The sequence below is a fragment of the Tamandua tetradactyla genome, chromosome 7 (genome assembly GCF_023851605.1).
Source record: "Tamandua tetradactyla isolate mTamTet1 chromosome 7, mTamTet1.pri, whole genome shotgun sequence".
In the NCBI taxonomy this organism is placed as follows: Eukaryota; Metazoa; Chordata; class Mammalia; order Pilosa; family Myrmecophagidae; genus Tamandua; species Tamandua tetradactyla.
Window position 1 is genome coordinate 4,549,090 of NC_135333.1, and position 19,437 is coordinate 4,568,526.

The 19,437-nt window shown below is 36.7% G+C and overlaps 1 protein-coding gene across 3 annotated transcripts in view; it reads right to left on the minus strand.

Moving 5' to 3' along the window:
* Positions 1–19,437, minus strand: part of TARBP1 (tRNA guanosine 2 -O-methyltransferase TARBP1) — a 116,373-nt gene that overhangs the window by 17,484 nt on the left and 79,452 nt on the right. For 2 of the 3 annotated variants that reach the window (XM_077168365.1, XM_077168366.1), the window contains exons 23-25: positions 12,980–13,066; positions 6,779–6,975; positions 1,809–1,890 (exon numbers count right to left, since the gene is read on the minus strand). In XM_077168365.1, the coding sequence (XP_077024480.1) occupies positions 1,809–1,890; positions 6,779–6,975; positions 12,980–13,066 (366 nt within the window). Of the gene's footprint in view, positions 1–1,478; positions 1,572–1,808; positions 1,891–6,778; positions 6,976–12,979; positions 13,067–19,437 lie in introns of all 3 variants that reach the window. The other variant, XM_077168367.1, reaches the window with a different exon arrangement.

Genomic DNA, 19,437 nt, shown 5'->3' on the forward strand with positions numbered 1-19,437 from the left:
CTCTCCTTCTGTATTCTTAATTGTAACATAGCACTGAACCTTACATGGTAGGCTCTTAATAAAAACAAAAGGTGTTTTGGAATTAATCAGTACTAATGTTGGACAAAATCTGGATAAATATACTTCAATAATCAAACTCCTCCACAAGCTATGAAGTTCAATCTCTCAATAACCAAACACCTCCATAAGCTATGAAATTCAATCTCTTTTGATGCCATATCTTGTACTCTCATTATCATGAGATAGAGTTTAGAATATATATTTTGGTTTGGCATTAATCAAGCCATTTAGCCTTTCCAATAGCTTCAACGTGCTCATCTGTGAAATGTAGATAAAATCAGATTAAAGCAGCACATAAAAATGTTTTGTAAACAGCCCAGTGTGATACCACTGTAAATAATCAATACATAAGTAATCTTCCTTTCCTTTTCTTAGCTCCTAGAAGAAAACTGAGAACCAGAAAACCATTAAAGGTGAAGCAGTACAGAACAAGCAGAAGCACAAGTTATAGCCTTTTAAAAATGAAATAAATAACTTATAACAATGTGCAAACTTTACAAAAATTGTAAAATAAATATATTTTCTTCATGCAAGCAATATATACAAATATAAACTGGCATCATGATAATTGCAGCTAAATGCATATTAATATCCAGGGTCCTAAGTACAGTTCCTAATATAAAACAAAAAACAGTTCTTGTGAGTGATTAACTTCCATTATTTTATATCCATATATAATTATGATTTAGATCATTAGTAGGGAATAAAGAATACATGGGAATGACAAAGGAAAGGACAAGGGAGAGAGGGGAGCAAGGGACTTACTACTGCTGGAGAACTGAATAGAAAAAGTTGACTTAACACTAGATAGTTATTAAAGGGGTCCTTCAGAAAGATGTCAAACAAAGCATTCTGGGCACTAAAGAACACAGAGCAAAGCATGTTAAAATATTTGTTCCCATATTCAATAAAGTAACAGTTGAAAAATCCTAAATAATATTTGCAGTGATGCAACAGTAAGTACACATTAATATTCTCTAATGTTTATCTCACAATGTATAGCACAGTATTTTTTTAAAAGGCCAAATTAATAGTAATACACCAAAAATACTGCTTAAGCACAACAGCAAAGTTACAGACTGATACTTCCAAGTTCTTCAGAGGGAAAGTCCTAGGTCAAATGTTTTAAATTCAAAGGCAGAACATTATATTTATAGTTGAAAAAGGGAGAAAGAAATAAATATATAAATTTTAGTAATTTAAATATTAAATATGTGCATATTGGATTGAGTGATCTACATATTATCATAAATGCCTGTGGTTCTTAAAATTATATAAACACATTCTGTTACAATAAATAAGGTTGTGTATCATTTGCTATGCAATTTCAGTCACCTAGAACCTAAAAAATTCGATTAACAAGAGTAGATTTTTTTGTTCTTTCATTAACAAAGGGCTTCATTACAACAAAATCTCACCTGCACAAATGTTTTCACTCATTTCCTTTTAATGTCAGAACAGATTTCTGTTAGAGTTAAATACTCCCTTCCAGTGTTTACAAGCCAGACAGCCTGAGAAACAGAAAGTGAAAATGACTAGGCCAATTTTCACTGCTTAAGAGTGAAATGCAAGCAAGTCATCTGCATAAAGGGTGACAAAATCAAACTTAGAACGTTAAAAGGTGAAGCTTATAAGATGAGGGTCATGGGGAAATGAACCTAATCATAATCTTTCAACAACTATGACAGTAAGAAAGCATTAGGATTAAAGATACATTAGAGAATTTGCAAATGATATTCTCTGCTCACCTCCAGACAATAATCCTTAAGCGGATGAAATGTTGCAAAAAAAAAATGCTCTTGGATGCGCTGCCAATTCTTCTTGGCATTTCTAAGGATTAAAAATATGGTATAAGGTACAGACAAATAAAACGTCTCTGGTAAGGGGGAAAAATGAATTAGATGACTTAAAGAGGTACCGCTGAATTTAGAATGACTGGGACATTTTGTAAATTTTATCTTAAGATTTATACACCCATATCTCCAAGATCAACATACTTTAAAAACTGATACTAAATTTCACATTTTGAAATGAAACTTAAAGAGAGAAATTAACCCCCTCAAAGTCTTACAAAAAGCAAGAATTCAACAAGAATAAAACCCAGGTCTCTGAGCTTCAAGTACAGGCTTCAGTTAGTAGAGTAGGTAAAAAACTTCAGGCCTGTGCACAATCAAAAGAATTGTGAATCAAAAAGGAGTCATCAACTGAAAATGAGGGGAAAAATCTTACAGGAACAGTCTGCCAGAAACACAACTTATATTTTTGGAGGAACAAATAATTTTAAATAATTCTACATAAGAAATCTTGGATTGGAGTCCTTAAGTCTCTTTGGCAGTAAATACATTTTCTTTTTTCAGGAGAAAAAAATCACTTCATAAGATTCACTTTATGTGAATCACAACATGTAGCCAAACTGTACCAACTTTCATAAATCAAATAAATATGATTTGAGCATGATTTAAAGTCTTAACACATTTACCAAAGTTTAAATGGCAAAAAGAAGCAGTGATTAAAAATTATACACCATGACAGGCAGGTTTCACTTTAAATTCATGATCATCAATCCAAAAGACGAGTAGCTTTCAGGTTATTTTTCTCGCAGGATCATTCTCTCACTCTTGCCAATGTTTTCTACTTTACTCCTGTAAGCTCCTAGTCCCTCTGCTAACCTCTCACTATCAGTGGATGCTGTGCCTCACACATCACTGAAGTGAAAAACAAGACGAGAAGAGGTCTCTCATCTTCCTGGCACCTCATCAGACACCTGTCTTCTCTTTTCCCTTTCTCTTTCAAGGGTCTCTCCACTCTTCAAAGAACGACAGCATCAATACACCAATATGCACTCTAGATCCCCTTTCCTTGGATTTTGCTCTATCTACTCCCCTTCTGAATCATTCCCTCGGCCTTTTCAAAAGAACTCTGATGCCCAATCTTAAAAAAAAAAAAAAATCACCTTATTAAAATGTTCATCAGTAAGAAACCTTTTTAAAAAAAAAATTAATGATTTGGAGTATTTCAAATATTCAAGAAAATAATATAACAGAGACCAATAAATGTACTACCACAGCTTAATAAATGTTAGCATATTGCCTCATCCATTCTTCAACTCATTTTAATTTGGCTACTGCCCCCACCAACGACATTACTGAAATTGTTCTTGCTAAACTGGGCACTTTTTGACTCTTATCTTACCTCAAACCTTTCAATTTCTCTATCCCCTCTACTAATTTCAGGCCAATTTAGATCACGATTTTCCTTCCATTCCCTCTTTACCACATCTGATCCACTCTTCACTTTAAAAATTCCAACAGCAAACTGAATAACGTATTCTCTAGTTTTAAAACTCTTCAGGGACTTTCCAATTCACGTGCTAGAAAACCCCAACCCCAGCCGATGCCTGTCTTTGCAGCCTCACCTCCCACCCTCTTGTACCTTCTTCTTTCATGACCAGCCTTCCTTACCGATCTGAACATACCAAGTGCAGACTCTCTTCTCCATTCTCTCCCACCCTCTTTTACCTTCTTCTTTCATGACCAGCCCTCCTTACTGATCTGAACATACCAAGTGCAGACTCTCTTCTCCATTCTCTCCCACCCTCTTGTACCTTCTTCTTTCATGACCAGCCCTCCTTACTGATCTGAACATACCAAGTGCAGACTCTCTTCTCCATTCTCTCCCACCCTCTTGTACCTTCTTCTTTCATGACCAGCCCTCCTTACCGATCTGAACATACCAAGTGCAGACTCTCTTCTCCATTCTCTCCCACCCTCTTGTACCTTCTTCTTTCATGACCAGCCCTCCTTACTGATCTGAACATACCAAGTGCAGACTCTCTTCTCCATTCTCTCCCACCCTCTTGTACCTTCTTCTTTCATGACCAGCCCTCCTTACCGATCTGAACATACCAAGTGCAGACTCTCTTCTCCATTCTCTCCCACCCTCTTGTACCTTCTTCTTTCATGACCAGCCCTCCTTACCGATCTGAACATACCAAGTGCAGACTCTCTTCTCCATTCTCTCCCACCCTCTTGTACCTTCTTCTTTCATGACCAGCCCTCCTTACTGATCTGAACATACCAAGTGCAGACTCTCTTCTCCATTCTCTCCCACCCTCTTGTACCTTCTTCTTTCATGACCAGCCTTCCTTACTGATCTGAACATACCAAGTGCAGACTCTCTTCTCCATTCTCTCCCACCCTCTTGTACCTTCTTCTTTCATGACCAGCCTTCCTTACTGATCTGAACATATCAAGTGCAGACTCTTTTCTCCATTCCTCATTTGCCTAAATCCTATTCACCGCTTATATTTTAACTTCAACGTTACTTAGAAAGCCTTCCCTAAACCACCCAAACTAGTCTGTATTTTCTCACTGTATTTACTTTTTTCTTTACTTATCATAATACATTTAATATTTCATTTGAATGAGTATGTATCTGATCTCCAACTCCACCAGACTGTGAGCTACATAAAGACAGAAACTTCATCTGTTTGACCTGCCACTGAAGCCCCAGCACTTAGCCTCGTGCCTCGCATAAAGCAGATTCTAAGTAGGTATATCTATTCAAAGAGCAGAGATGGCTTATCACCTAGGACTGCTTATTTTATTTTGGCTGTCTCTCCTACCTGGTAGTAGGATTTTAAAAACAAGTTATTTCTTAAAAGGGAGTTTTACTACCAAATAAAAAATGTGAACTGAGCCAACTTTCTAAAATCAAAACACAGTTAAGATCTACAACCAACTAAAACATCCTCAATATTAGACAATAAATAATGACCTAATCATAAAGAAAACTTTAAACTGATAAATGCCTACCTGCATGTTAAATTATGTCAATTCCTTCCAACTTCTTTCCCCTAAGGAAGGGCTAAAAGTACTATGGATTAACTATATCCTATGTATTTCTGGTTTCTTATCTATAACCCTAAAACACAAGTCATACATCAAACAGAGAGAATGTGTTGTATTAAAATATAATTACATTAAAACAGAAATATTTTAATGTAAAGTCTTATTTGTACCATATAAAATATAAAATATTTTATAAATATTTTAATGTAAAACAGTAATAGAATTACATTACAGTGTGATTAGGAACAACTTTTACAGTGTGAGTTTGGCTTACTACATGATCATGCAAACACTATCCTGAAAAATATTAATGTTCAAATCCACTCATGTAAATAAACACAGCCAAGTATTCAACAAATTTAAAAACTGATAAATACATACCTACACACCATAAAAAAATTAGAAATTTAAGATCACTTCAAAAAGATCAAGAATTGGGCGGTGCAGCAATGGCTTAGTGGCAGGATTCTCGCCACTGAGATCCGGGTTCGATTCCCGGGGCTTGCCCATGGGAAAAAAAAAAAGATCAAGAATTCAAGTTGCCAGATTACACCTGGAAAGTTAGGAATCCCAGGCAATGCTATTGTGAATCAGTACTTTTTCAGAGGCAATCTTTCTTCAGACAAATGTTTTAAGGTAGTTTAACAGGACAGTGAAATAGATATGCTACAGCAGAAGTGTTCACTGTCTTCCTTCACTCTTCCGCCCCTCCTTTATCATCTATCTCCCCACACACCTTTTTCTCCTCCTTCTACCCCCCTTTCCCTCTTCTATCTCATGCAACTTTAATATTTTAGCATTTATATTCGCTGAACTGAGTATCTTTCTCCTGAGTCTCTACTTAGGAGAGATTACTTCAACTCTCAAATGCCTCCTTTGGACAACTGCATCAAAAGTTAAGGCAGGTAGAAGGTATAAGATAGTCTGTGGCCAGGGAAGTACCATCATCCCAGCCCCATGTGAAGCCACGTAATGACTCATAAAAAAGTGTATTTGTACATGTGCTAATTTGATGGTCGAGATGAAAGCCCCTGTTGTGTTAACTAGCTTTCCAAACATTACTTCATATTTCAACTGTTTTTTTTTCACTGCTTTCTGAGCTTCTAACGGAAAACCTTTTATGCTGACTGATACTGCTTGGATCTCTGAAATTTACTGAAAAGACAACATTCCTGGATGGTAATAACCAATACAAGTAATTTAAAAAGTAAAATAACAGCACCACTACTGGAAAGAAGAGAGCAAGCTTGGATAGTAGGCGACGCTGAGGGCGCTGTGCAGCCTTCTTTCCTGCAGTGACTTTCAACCAGGGAGAAAGAAGAGGTTTATATCGAAGTTTCCAGGGAGCTTGAGAAAATTCTGGGTCATGCACCCATCCCTTCCACAGGAAAAATATCCATCTATGTGATACTGAGCTTCCGTGTAAGATTTTGTTTCAGGAATATAAGGGTTCTATTGGGGCGGGGGAGAAAAAGAAAGTCTCTACCTTTAACTAGCAAAGGGGAGGGCTTAAGAGCACTCACTGTCTTTAAAGTCAGACCATGCTGCTTCTCAGCAGTTTTTAACAACTGAGAACAATGACATTTACCTCTATTAGAGCGACATACCTAAAAGTATGTAAAAGATGATGTCTAAAATAAATGATCTAGGATAAAATAGTAAAAAACAAAGATTAAGATGGAGGTAACAGTTAAAATCATGATTAAGCTGTACATCAAATAGCGAGTTGCTTAAAATTTGTTTTGTACAGTTCTATGTGCTCAAGCATGATGGGATAATTAGAAGGTAACGAGAAGACCAAGACACTTTCTACACCTTCTCTGTGTACTATGCTGGAAGTAATGTGGTAAGTTATTAATTTTACTTACCCTGCTCCATGCATGTTTTCCACTTGATTAAGGCTGGATTCAATAACAGAAGTCAAAGCATCAAATTCTTCAACATGTAACGTTTTACACATGCTCCAGACTTTCTTAAGAGCAACTAAAGCATAGAGTCGAATACTAAAATTGTGATTAAAACACCACTGCAGTATGATAATAAAGGCTTGCTTCAAAATTAATTTCTGAAAAGAAAGACGGAAAATTCTTCAAATGTAAACACAGACCTTTTTGACCCTTAAGTATCTGAGGAAAACAGTATACAAATTATGAAAATGCCAAATAGCAAATCTTCTTTCACTGGTTTTGCATTAGCAGGGCTCCTTATTCTTCTCTCCTGGATAAACTAAGTATACCAGCATTAGCAATTTCCTCAAGGAAAATAAATAGCCTCCCAGGTCTCAAGTGTTCCTTTATAATGTTGCATTTTCCCCCCATTCTCCAGGATCTACAACACAATTATGTACATAATTTTAAATACATTATAAAGTGGAGAGAAAAACAAAATGATTTAAATTTCCCCATAGTCTTCTGTAAACTCACAGATTGTTCAGTTTGCTTATGATATTCTCTGATGTATAAAGTTACATGGCTCAATATATATATATATACTGAAAGGCAAAGGAGACAGCATATAATAATATGAAACCAGATGGGCCCAGATTTTTAATAAAATACCAGGACCTATTGTGATGTTCCTACCAAGGGGACTTTGTTACCCCACCTTCCCACCAAAGTTCACCTGGAAACACTCACTGGGCTGCACTAAGCCCAAGAATGCTATCTAACAACGGACTGAACACTGCCATCCTCACAGACTAGCGCAGCCCAACAGATCAGCAAGCCGAATAGCACACGGCAGTTACCCAAAGTTTCTCTGAGGATAAAATACATAAATAATTTATCTTCTTTCTTTCATTTCTTCATCCAACATATTATCAACGTTTATCAAAGGTCACTGTATTGCTCAGCCTACTAGGACATCACTGGGATGCATATATACAAATACGTATCACACACACACACATGCACGCATATACAACTATACTTATATATACAACAATCCCATTGTAATGAACAACTCGTAAAAGTTAGAGGAGAGATAAAGTGCGATGACTAGTCACACTGGATCTATTTCAAAAGGCTACATGAAGGAAGAGTAATTTTTTTTAAAGACAATGAAGGATGAGAGGCATAATAGATATACATGAAAAAATCAGTAAATGAAGTATAGAGGAGAGAAAATATATTCATCTGGCTAGAAAGAGGATCAAAGGTAGAGAGAAATGTCAGGGACAGCACAGGGAAACAGCTAACTTCTAAATGATACATGATTAAGTATTTAATTACCTTCTAGAAGTTGAAAACCAAGGCAGGTTAACCAAGACAATCAATATACCATTAGAAGATAATTTTTTTAATTAAAAGGAAATGTTAATAGTTACTAACATTCCATAGTCTTTTAGTTTCATGAAGTACAAATGTGATGATACCCAAACATAAATTTATCATTAATTATGTACCAAGGGGTATATAAAACATTTTATGTATACTGTTTCTCATGTACTTACCCCCAATTTACACATTAGATAACTAAAGTGAAGAAGAGATAAACCTGAACACTGTTAGTAAAAGAACCGTCATCTCAAACTTAGCACGTCCAAAACAGAACTCTTAAATTTCTGACACAACCAACAAGGTCTTAAATGATTTGGCCCCCAATGTCCTTATCTCCTACCCTCTCCTATTGCCTCATTTTATGTCGATTACTCTGACTTTCACATGCCCACGACCATGTTCACTTTAGGGCCTGTATTCCTTCTGCCTGGAGGGCATTTCTAGACCCTTACCTGCCTTCTACTCAAGAAAAACTTCTTCCAGGTTTCTACTCAAGAATCAACTCCTTGGAAAGGTCTTCATGATCTTTCTCAATGAAAATTAGTTTTTCAAAAGTACTCCATCCAATAGATAGAGTGGCAACTAAATTCACTACCACTTTTCCGTTCCAATGGTCTTTGCTCATTATCCAAACATAAACCCTTTCTTTACTGGTCATCGCTGCTCTCTTAACATCAAAAGAATATGTGCTGGGCGGTGTGACAGTGGCTCAGTGGCAGAATTCTCACCTGCCATGCCAGAAACGTGGGTTCGATTGCTGGTGTCTGCCCACACACAAACAAAAAAAATAATAAGAACGAAAGAAAGCAAAAACAATATGTGCTTCCTTTCATCTGACCCAACTTCATGCTGCTTCCTCTTCCTTCTAAATCTCTCTACTGCACCTCCCAGAACTTACTCTGTGTTCTCACTGACCTCCTCAAGTTGGAAGAGGATCTGTGCACTTTCAACAGTCAATATGACTTCCATGTCATTACTTCACCATCATGTGAAAAACTGCTACCTCTCATTCTAATTTCTATTCCTTCTCAACATGGTTATCTTCCTGGTGAAGCTCTCTCATTTACTCAAAACCCTGGTACCTGGTTCAGTTTTCTTCTCCCCACTCCTTCCTTACTTCCTCTCTCTCTCTCTAATCTTCTATTTAATATCCATTTAACTTGAGCCACCCATGCCCACAGACATACCCTGGGCCTCGTCACAACCTACAACTGTTCTTTTCTACAATATGAATATGAGACATTCTAATTTCTGATCAAAGCCATCGGCCTCTATAAGCTATTTCCGGGTTACCTATCTCTGCTCTCCCACTTCCCTCAACGATCTTTCTCCTCTATAAGATCCTTCCCAACAGCCTTTAAATAAACTCTATTTTTCACATCTTAAAAAACAAAAAAGGCTTTCCTCAATTCTTCAACCCACACTGGCTTCTAACCCTTTCCTCCTTCAAGATCAAATTGCTAGAAGGATATATCGATACTGCTATCTCTACTTCTTTACCTTTCTACTCACTGTATCTGCCACTTTTCTGGAATGGAAAGGAATTCACCAGTCACAAACAATAATACCAACTACTGGTATGTTTACGTCCTTATCTTCTTTTACCTTTCCCTCTTGGATCTCTTCCTATGAGTTTTATTTTTATATTTTTTTGGCATGGGGAGGCAGCGGGAAATGAACCCGGGTCTCCGGCATGGCAGGCGAGAACTCTGCCTGCCAAGCCACCATGGCCTACCCTAAATTTTTTTTTTTTTTGCATGCTGTATGGTGGGGTCACATTTCATTCTTTGTCCATGGCATCCTGTTATTGCAGCACCAATTTGTTGAACTTTTTGTTTGTTTTTGCCAGTTTCTTTGTTTGGGAAGTGCCTGTTCCTATGAATTTTAGAACACCACATCCCTATGGCTGTTCTGTTGCACTTGCTGTGCCTTCTCAATCTCCTTCACTGGCTCCTCTTCCTCTCTTATCCGTTACGTGTTGGTGCTTTCATGGGTTCTGTCCTGGGCTTCCATATTTTCCTATGTTACACACTTTCTGTGGGTGATCTCATTTGTTTCTCAGCTAACTCAGGTTCCCAAACTTGTGCAGCACTGCTGCTTAGACTCACATGCCCTTGTAAGAAATAACACAAAGATCTCTTGTGTACTTTGCCCAATCTCATTTTGCAAAATTGTAATATAGTATCAAAACCAAGATATTGAGTTGATACAATCAACTGATCTTATTTAGATTACCCCAGTTCTATTTATACACAGCTGTGGAGGTGGGGGTGATTTCTAGAAATTTTATACCTGCGTAGATTCATGTACTCATTGCCACAGTAAAGATACTCAACAGATGTAAAGATGTTCTAATAGAGGATATCCAGAATATCCTTTTACATTTAGTTGACTTGTCTTCTTATGCTCCTCTTGGTTATGCCAGTTTCTCAGACTGTTTTTGATGGCTTTGACAGTTTTTGAGTAGCGATCAGGTATTTTACAGAAAGTCCCTCCACTGAGATTAACCTGATTATTTTCTCAAGATTAGACTGGGATTATGGGTTTTGGAGAGGAAGATACTGAGGTAAAGTGGCATATTTGTTACATCATATCAAGAGCACATACTATCAACATGACTTATCATGTTGATGTTGATCTTGATCACCTGACCGGCGTACCACAAAGTTACTCTTTGTTCCTCCTTTTCCATACTGTACTCTTCAGAAGGAAGTCACTGCTAGCAGCCCCTACTTAAGGAGTAAAACATCCTCCTTCTCCTTGAGGATGAAATAGCTACATCAATTATTTGGAATTCTTCTGCCCAGGAGATTTATCTTTTCCTCCCCATTTATTTATTTATTCATTTACTTACATCAATATGGACTCATGGACATTTATTTATACTTTGGGTTAGAATAATACTACCTTTTTTTTTTTGCCCATTGTGTTCCAGGCTTGGCCACTGGAAGCTATTCCAGTGGTTCCTGTGTGGTTTACATAACCCTGTCCCCCATCAATGTGTGTTTCTGCGTGTGTGTTTAAAGCACAGCCTTCCTTTCTTCGCATCACAAGATGCTTCAGGCTCATCTTGTATACTTCTTGTCCAGTCCTACAATCACCCTTATCTCCAAGGGGCGTAAATTTTTACTGGAGAATGGTATTAGAAACCAGAATGTGAGCTAAAAATATATTAGCTTTAAGTGAAGAAGAAATACAGCATAATTCCCAAAGGTAATACAACCGTCTATGGATCTAATACTCAAGCTGGTGTTAGCACCGCACCACAGCTGGGCTACAGCGCCATTTAGGGTCTAAACAACGTTTCCACTTACAACAGTCTAAAAAGGTTTGCTGTAGAATAAAACTACTATCCTTATTATATTTGCTAACAAGATTTCCATCCCACTGAATAAACAGACAAGATTATACAAGACTATGAGCATAATTAAGAAAGGTTTTTTTTCACTGTTCTTTTAATTTCTATAGTGCTCTGACCTCCGTCCCATTTGACAATAGTTTTGAACCTCTGACTACTTAATACAGTTTCCTTATACTTACAGGTTAACTAACACTTTGAAGAAAATGGAAGATTTAAATGGCAGTTTTCAAGAGGTCTTTAAACAAAAACACTGACAAAGTTATTTATGTAGCAGTAGACTTTACAAATTAGAAATGAAAGGCTGACAAAGTAAAAAAGTTTGGTCTCTTTTTATATAACTTGTAAAACATGTCACTTATGACAAGCACAAAAAGAGCTTATTTATACCACACTGAAAACATCTTCTAAAATTAATTCACTTTAAGAACACTTCTAACCTATTTCTGAACTATCTCTTCTACTCTGCAATAGTACAGTTTCTAGTCTACTTCACCTCGTTCAACAGATTATAAGTAAATCTCTTTCCTATACATATTTAAAACAGAAACATAACATTTGATGTTATCTGATGCTGGAGCTTTCTTGATTTTACAAGTTTTTACTTAAACATAATAGAACTGCCATCCGGCTGACACTGTAAACACCATCAATTTTAAGATGTTATGATTTTAAAGATTAAAATGTGGGGTAAAAAAGGTCTGTCTTAGAACTGATCAAACAAATTAACCAGTATATTTGACTGTCACCACTGTCTAAAGACTAGAACACTTTTAAAAATTCTAGAAAACCTTTTTTTCCCTATTACTGTAACTTTCAACAGCTAACATTTTTTACTTCATAGATTAAGTCTTCTCTGAGAGTTTATAACACATCAGTATATTTTCCTCCATAGAGTCAGTAATCCAGCTCTAAATCATACCAGTAGGTTCTCCTAAATTCTTCACAGTTGCCACAGTGATGAAACAGAATTAGTTATGATTATTGCTTATCTGTTTGGTAAACCACTAGGGAAATTGCTCTGAACCTGAGAAAGATAAAAGAACTGCCTTCATACTCTACTTTCAATTATCTGATAGCTTTTATTACTCTGACACATAAATTCCATTGCATGAAGTATGTGTTAGATAACTAACTACCAGTCAGTAAAGGAACAGTTAAAGGCAATAAGCAAAGACTTATTTAAAGACTCCTAAGTAAATACTTTTATAAAATTAAGAAACATTTACATCCATTAAAATTACCTATTAATTTGTCCATATATTTAGTATGCACTCAGACATAACTCAGTGTGCATGAGGGTAGATTAAATTACTGTTAATTTATATATAAAAAGGAGAAATTGCAGACAACACATAAAACATTAATAAAAATACATAAAATTCAAATTCTGATCCTCAAATTTAAACTCTTCTGCATCAATTTAAACTCACCTTTTCTGGTATGTTTTGAGTAATAATGTCCAAATGTGATAACACTGATAAAAATGTGCAAATGCTTGTTTTAAGTTTTTCTTCATTCTGAAAAAAAATAAAATGTGTTCAGAGCTTATTGTGACTGTGCGCATGTGCAAGGTACCATTCCAGATACTTTCGGGCAAAAGGATCTGACCTCAGGCAACCTATGGCCTGGTTGAGTACACAGGAGTAAAAGAACAGAAAGGAAAGTAAGGCACAGAACAACCAGCAGATAATATGACATATTTTAATGTAAACTAAGTGGCTGCCAAGGCACACCAGCTTCCAAAGAGGCAAGACTTTTTTTTATAATTTTTTATTAATTAAAAAAAAATTACGAGAGAAACGTAAACATCCTTAATATATATGCTCATTCCGTTCTACATACATAATCAGTAATTCACAATATCATCACATAGTTGTGTATTCATCATCATGATCATTTCTTAGAACATGTGCATCAATTCAGAAAAAGAAATAAAAAGACAACAGAAAAATAAAAACAGAAAAAGAAAAAGAAAGTTATATACCATACCCCTTACACCTCCCTTTCAAGGGGCAAGACTTTAAGAACTAAATAGACTGGTCTGGAGAAGTAGAGAGGATGGAGGAGCAGGAAGGTTAGAGAAGGGATTATAGATAAAAATGAATAAAATGAACTAAGACACAGAGGCAAATGTACGGCCAAGGTAGCAAATGGTGAAGAGACCAGCTTGGCAAGACAGTGTTAAAGATAAGGCTCAAAAGTTAAATGGGATTAAACTCAAGGCCAAGATGGCACAGTAAAATACTCCAGGATGTTATTCTCCCACAGAATCTGTGAACAGCTAGCAAAAGCTGGCAGAAATGGTAGTAGTTGGATTATAAGAGGATACTATGAAGAACTGTATGCCAATAAATCAGATAACCTAGGTGATATGGAAAAATCCCTAGAATCACACAAACTATCTGCCACCGACACAAGAAGCAGCAGCAGACCTCAACTAGACCAATATCAAGTAAAGTGAAAGAATTCATAATCAAAAGGCCCAACTGGCTTCACCAGTGAATATCACCATACATTCCAAGAAGGATTAATGCCAATCCTGCTCAAACTCTTCCAAAAAAACTGAAGAGAGGGAACACTTCCCAAAACATCCTAGGAGGACAATTTCACCCTAATAACAAAGCCAGATAAAGATACCACAAGAAAATAAGACTATGGACCAAAATTTCTTATGAATATAGATGCAAAAATCTTTAAAAAAAAATACTAGCAAATTAAACCTGATAACACATTAAAAGAACTACACACCACAATGTAGTGTGATTTATTTCTAATATCAATGTGTGGTTCAAAGTAAGAAATTAATTAATGTTATATATCAAATAAACAAATTGTTGGTGTACAAAATTAATGTGAAAAAAGTAGTATTTCTATACACTAGTAATGAACAATCTGAAGAAAAAAATAAAAAAAATTGTATTTAAAATAACAGCTAGAAGAATCAAATGCTAACCAAGGACGTAAAGGAATTATACATGGAAAACTATAAAACATTGCTAAAAGAAATCAAAAGCCTAAATAAATGGAAGGACATTCTGTGTTCATGGATTGTAAGACTGTCACTTCTATACAAAGTGATTTATTTACAGACTCAAAGCAATTCCAATCACAACTCCAACAGACTTATGCAGAAACGGAAAAAACAGTCATTACATTAATATAGACGGGTAAGGGGCCCTGAATAGCATCTGAAAAAGAAGAACGAAGCTGGAGGACTCACATTTCCCAAATTTAAAATTATTAGTACTCAGCTGCAGTAATCAAAATAGCACACTACTGGCAAAAGGGCAGATACATAAAGCAATGGAAACAAACTGAGAATTCAGAAATAAACCATCACATCTACAGCCAACTGATTTTTAATAAGGGTGCCAAGACCCATAAATGGGAAAATAATAATCTCTTCAACTAATAGTACAGGGAATCACTGAATATTTACATGCAAACGAATAAAAGTGGACCCTACCTCACACCATACACAAAAATGAACTAAAAATGGATCAAAGGCCTAAATATAAGACCCAAAACTATAAAACTCCCAGAAGACATAGGGAAGCATCTTCAGGACCATGTGTTAAGCAATGGTTTCTTAAACTTTATATAAAACTCATGTAACCAAAGAAAAACAGATAAATGGAACTTCATCAAAATTTAAAACTTTTTTTGCAAAGGACTTCATCATGAAAGTAAACATACATCCTACAGAATGGGAGAAAATATTTGGAAACCACTATCCAATAAAAGTTTAATATCTACAATGTAGATAGAAACTCTACAATTGAACAACAAAAAGATGAGCAACCAATTTAAAAATGGGCAAAAGACTTGAATAAACATTTCTCCAAAGAAGATATACGAATGGCCAAAAAGCACATGAAAAGATACTCAACATCATTGGGCATTAAGGAAATGCAAATCAAAACCACAAGATATCATTTTATACTTACTAAAATGGATACTATTCAAAAAATAGAAAATAAATGTTGGAGAGGATGTAGAGAAATAGGAATGCTCACTCATCATTGGTGGGAATGTAAAATAGGCAGCCACTGTGAAAGGAACACTTGAAAGTTCCTCAGAAACTGAAGTATAGAATTAGCCTATGATCCAGCAATCCCATCTCTAGGTATATACTCCAAAAAAACTGAAAGCAGTGACTCCAACAGATACTTGCATACTGATGTTCATAGTAGCATTATTCGCAATTGCTAAAAGATGGAAGAAACCCAGGTACCCATCAAGAGATGACTGAATAAACAATATATAGTGTATACACTTGAGGGAATATTATTGAGCCCTGAAAGGGAATGATTTCTGATACATGCAACAACATGGATAAACCTTGAAGACATCATGTTGAGTGAAATAAGCTGTAGACAAAAGGACAAATATTATACCATCTCACTGGTATGAAATAATTAAAATAAGCAAATTCATAGAGGTGGAAACTAGAATACAGGTTACCAGGGACTGGAATGGGGGTAGGTAATGGGGAGTTAATGCTTAACTGATACCGAGTTTCTGTTTGAGGTGTTGGAAAAGTTTTGATAAAGGATAGCCGTGATGATAGCATAACTTTGTGAAATAATTAACATCCCCAAAGTATACACTGTAGTGTGGTTAAAAGGGGAGATTTTAGGTTGTATAGATGTTATTAGAATAAAAAACAAATACAACACTGTACAACACAAACAATGAACCCTAATGTAATATAAAGTTAACAGTATAAAGATCTCACACTAATGCAAAGTGTCAATTAATACAGAAAACTGCATGTGTGAGGGAGGTACATGGGAAGTTTCTACTTTGTGCATGATTTTACTGAAAACCTACAAAGTCTCTAAAAATAAAAAAAATTTTAAATGGGATGATATTAAAGATTTTTAAAAGCCATGTTGAAAATCCATGTAAGATTCTCAAACAAGAACTTAGAAAACTTCCCAACATTAGTGATTTGATATAATTATTTTAGTGACAATAAATTTATGGATACCAGACAGATGAGAATGGAAAGAGGGTACAGACAGGAAGACCAGATTAGAAATTTCTCCAAGAGGCAAATATGACTTGATTTATTCCTTTATTGAACTAACATTTATTGAATGTCTTCTATGTGTCGGATACTATGGAAATAATGGAAAGCAAAAAAGACAAGTTCTCTATCGTTATGGAGCTTAGAGTCTAGTACAGAGTAAAGACAAAAATCAAATCAGACAATAAATGAAATAAGTACTATTTAAGTGCTATGAAAACTTACAATAAGGAGAGCCAAACTGTACATGGAAGTAGCTTTCTTTAAGAAATGAACTTGATATGACATCTGAAGAAAGAGAGATCATTATCCAATAAAGAGAAGGAAAAAAAAAACATTTCAGGTAGAGGGCACAGCCTGTGCTGTAGCCAGACAGCCAAAGGATTTGCAGTGAGAAAGAAAGATTGTAAAAGGTCAGTGCAGTAGGAGGTTTCCACTAGTGGCCTCTGATGAAACACACCTGGTGGTATTCATGCCTGTATGTAGGACGCTCCCACTTTGGAGGGCTTGGTCATGTGATGTGCTTTAGCCAATGAGACAACAGCATGCATGATGCGCACAGAGTCTGGAGAGTATTCATGCCTGTATGTAGGACCCTCCCACTTTGGAGGGCATGGTCATGTGATCTGCTTTAGCCAATGAGACAACAGCATGCATGATGCACACAGAGTCTGGAGAGTATTCATGCCTGTATGTAGGACCCTCCCACTTTGGAGGGCATGGTCATGTGATCTGCTTTAGCCAATGAGACAACAGCATGCATGATGCACACAGAGTCTGGAGAGTATTCATGCTTGTATGTAGGACCCTCCCACCTTGGAGGGCTTGGTCATGTGATCTGCTTTAGCCAATGAGACAACAGCATGCATGATGCACACAGAGTCTGGAGAGTATTCATGCTTGTATGTAGGACCCTCCCACCTTGGAGGGCTTGGTCATGTGATCTGCTTTAGCAAATGAGACAACAGCATGCATGATGCACACAGAGTCTGGAGAGGGACATGCACATTAAGACTTTCATCCTGGAATGTCCTCTCTTGGCAGGATGGACTACCATATAAAAAGATCCAGCTACTCAGCTGGAGACGCAGAGAGTGAGCGATGTCTGGCCATGCTGTTTCTGCATGGCAGTTGAGGCAACAGACATGTAAGTGAAGAGCCATCTTGCATATTCCAGCTCCACAGACTGCCCATCCAGGTCCAGTCAACCCACAGGATAATGAGAAATAACAAAATGTTGTTTACACCAATACATTTTGGAGTGATCTAGCAATAGGTATTTGATACAATCGGTATGACTAAAGTACACGAGCAGAAATGTGGCAAACAAAGAAACTGGAGAGGAAGGGAAGCACAAAGAACATGTAAGACCTGTCAGCCATTCTAAAGAGTTTAATCTTTATCCTAAGAGCAATGTTTTAAGCAAGTGGGAAAATCTGTTCAAGTTTTCATTTTGAAAAAACTGCTCTGGCTTTAGTGTAGAGAATAGACTGAAATGGAGGCAAGAGTGGATATAGGTAGCCCAGTAAAGAAAACACTGCAATAGGATGACAGTAGCTTTGACTAAGATATAATAATAGAAACAGAGAAGAAAGATAAATTAGAGAAGGATTTAGGAGGTAACATTAAAAGGACCTGGTTGTGAACTATACACGGAACATGAAAAGATGATAGCAGATTATCGAGGTTTCTGGTTTGTTCAACTGTACAATGATACCATTCCCTGTAGTAGCAAGGTAAAGTCTGGGTAAAAAATAATGCATTTGGTATCAGACATCTAAATTTTAGAATATTTACAAACATTCAAGTGAGATGTCTACAGCAGGAGTCAGCAAGCTTATTGTGAAAAGGGCCAAACAGTATACAGTTTTGGTTTTTGTGGGCCAACTGCTCATTTCAGAGCAAAGCAGCCACAGACAACATGTAAACTAACAGGAACAGCTGTTATACAACAAAATGTCAGGTCAAATCAGGTCACTGTTTACTAACTTCTGATCTAGAGCTTGGGAAAAAAATGTCTGGAATAGATACATGAATTAGAGAGTCACTCACATTAGATAATAAGTAAACCCATTACCCAGATGAAAGCAGAGAAGGAAACAAGGAAAGAAGAAGGCCTAGCCTTAAGAAACACTAATATTTAATAAAAGCCTGGGAAAGGAGATAGAAGAGCGTGAGGTAAGAGAATCAGGAGCGCGCGGTGCCTTTGAGACCAAGAACAGTGAAGTAGTCGGCAGCGTTAACGTGGCTGAAGAAGACGAAACCTCACACCTGACCCATGGAGCACAGAAGACCAACAGCTTCTCTGAGAAGGGATGGAATTGGAAGTACCAGAGTACAAATGGATGGGGAGGCTATGAAAAAATGGAACCACCAAATATAAACACTTCTTTCAGGAAGTCTGGCTATGAAACAGGAGGGAGGGGGAGTGAAAGAGAGAGAATCCAAGACTACAGAAAATGGATGAGATGGTCAGTGGAAATAGCCATGAAAAACAGATGAGACCTGAACATATTTAAAAGACAATGGACGGGTGACATCACCAACATGGCAACTTAAACAGCTACTGAAAACCTCTCCCCAGAGATTCAGCGAATAAAAACCTATTCTCAGTTGTTCAGGACTCTGGAGGAATGTATAGACTGGAGAAGGATCCCACAAATGCTGAATCAAATAAACAGAAAAATATCAGACAGGAAATGTCTGTCCCAGAGCAGCTGATCCTTTCCCGTCCCCCTCACTCGGTCTCACACACCTCAGAAAGGGCACAGAGGCAGCAGCCAGAATCCCTCCCACCTCCCAAAGGGGACTATAAAATCTCTCACAGCAGGGAGACAGATCCCACACTGTATCCAG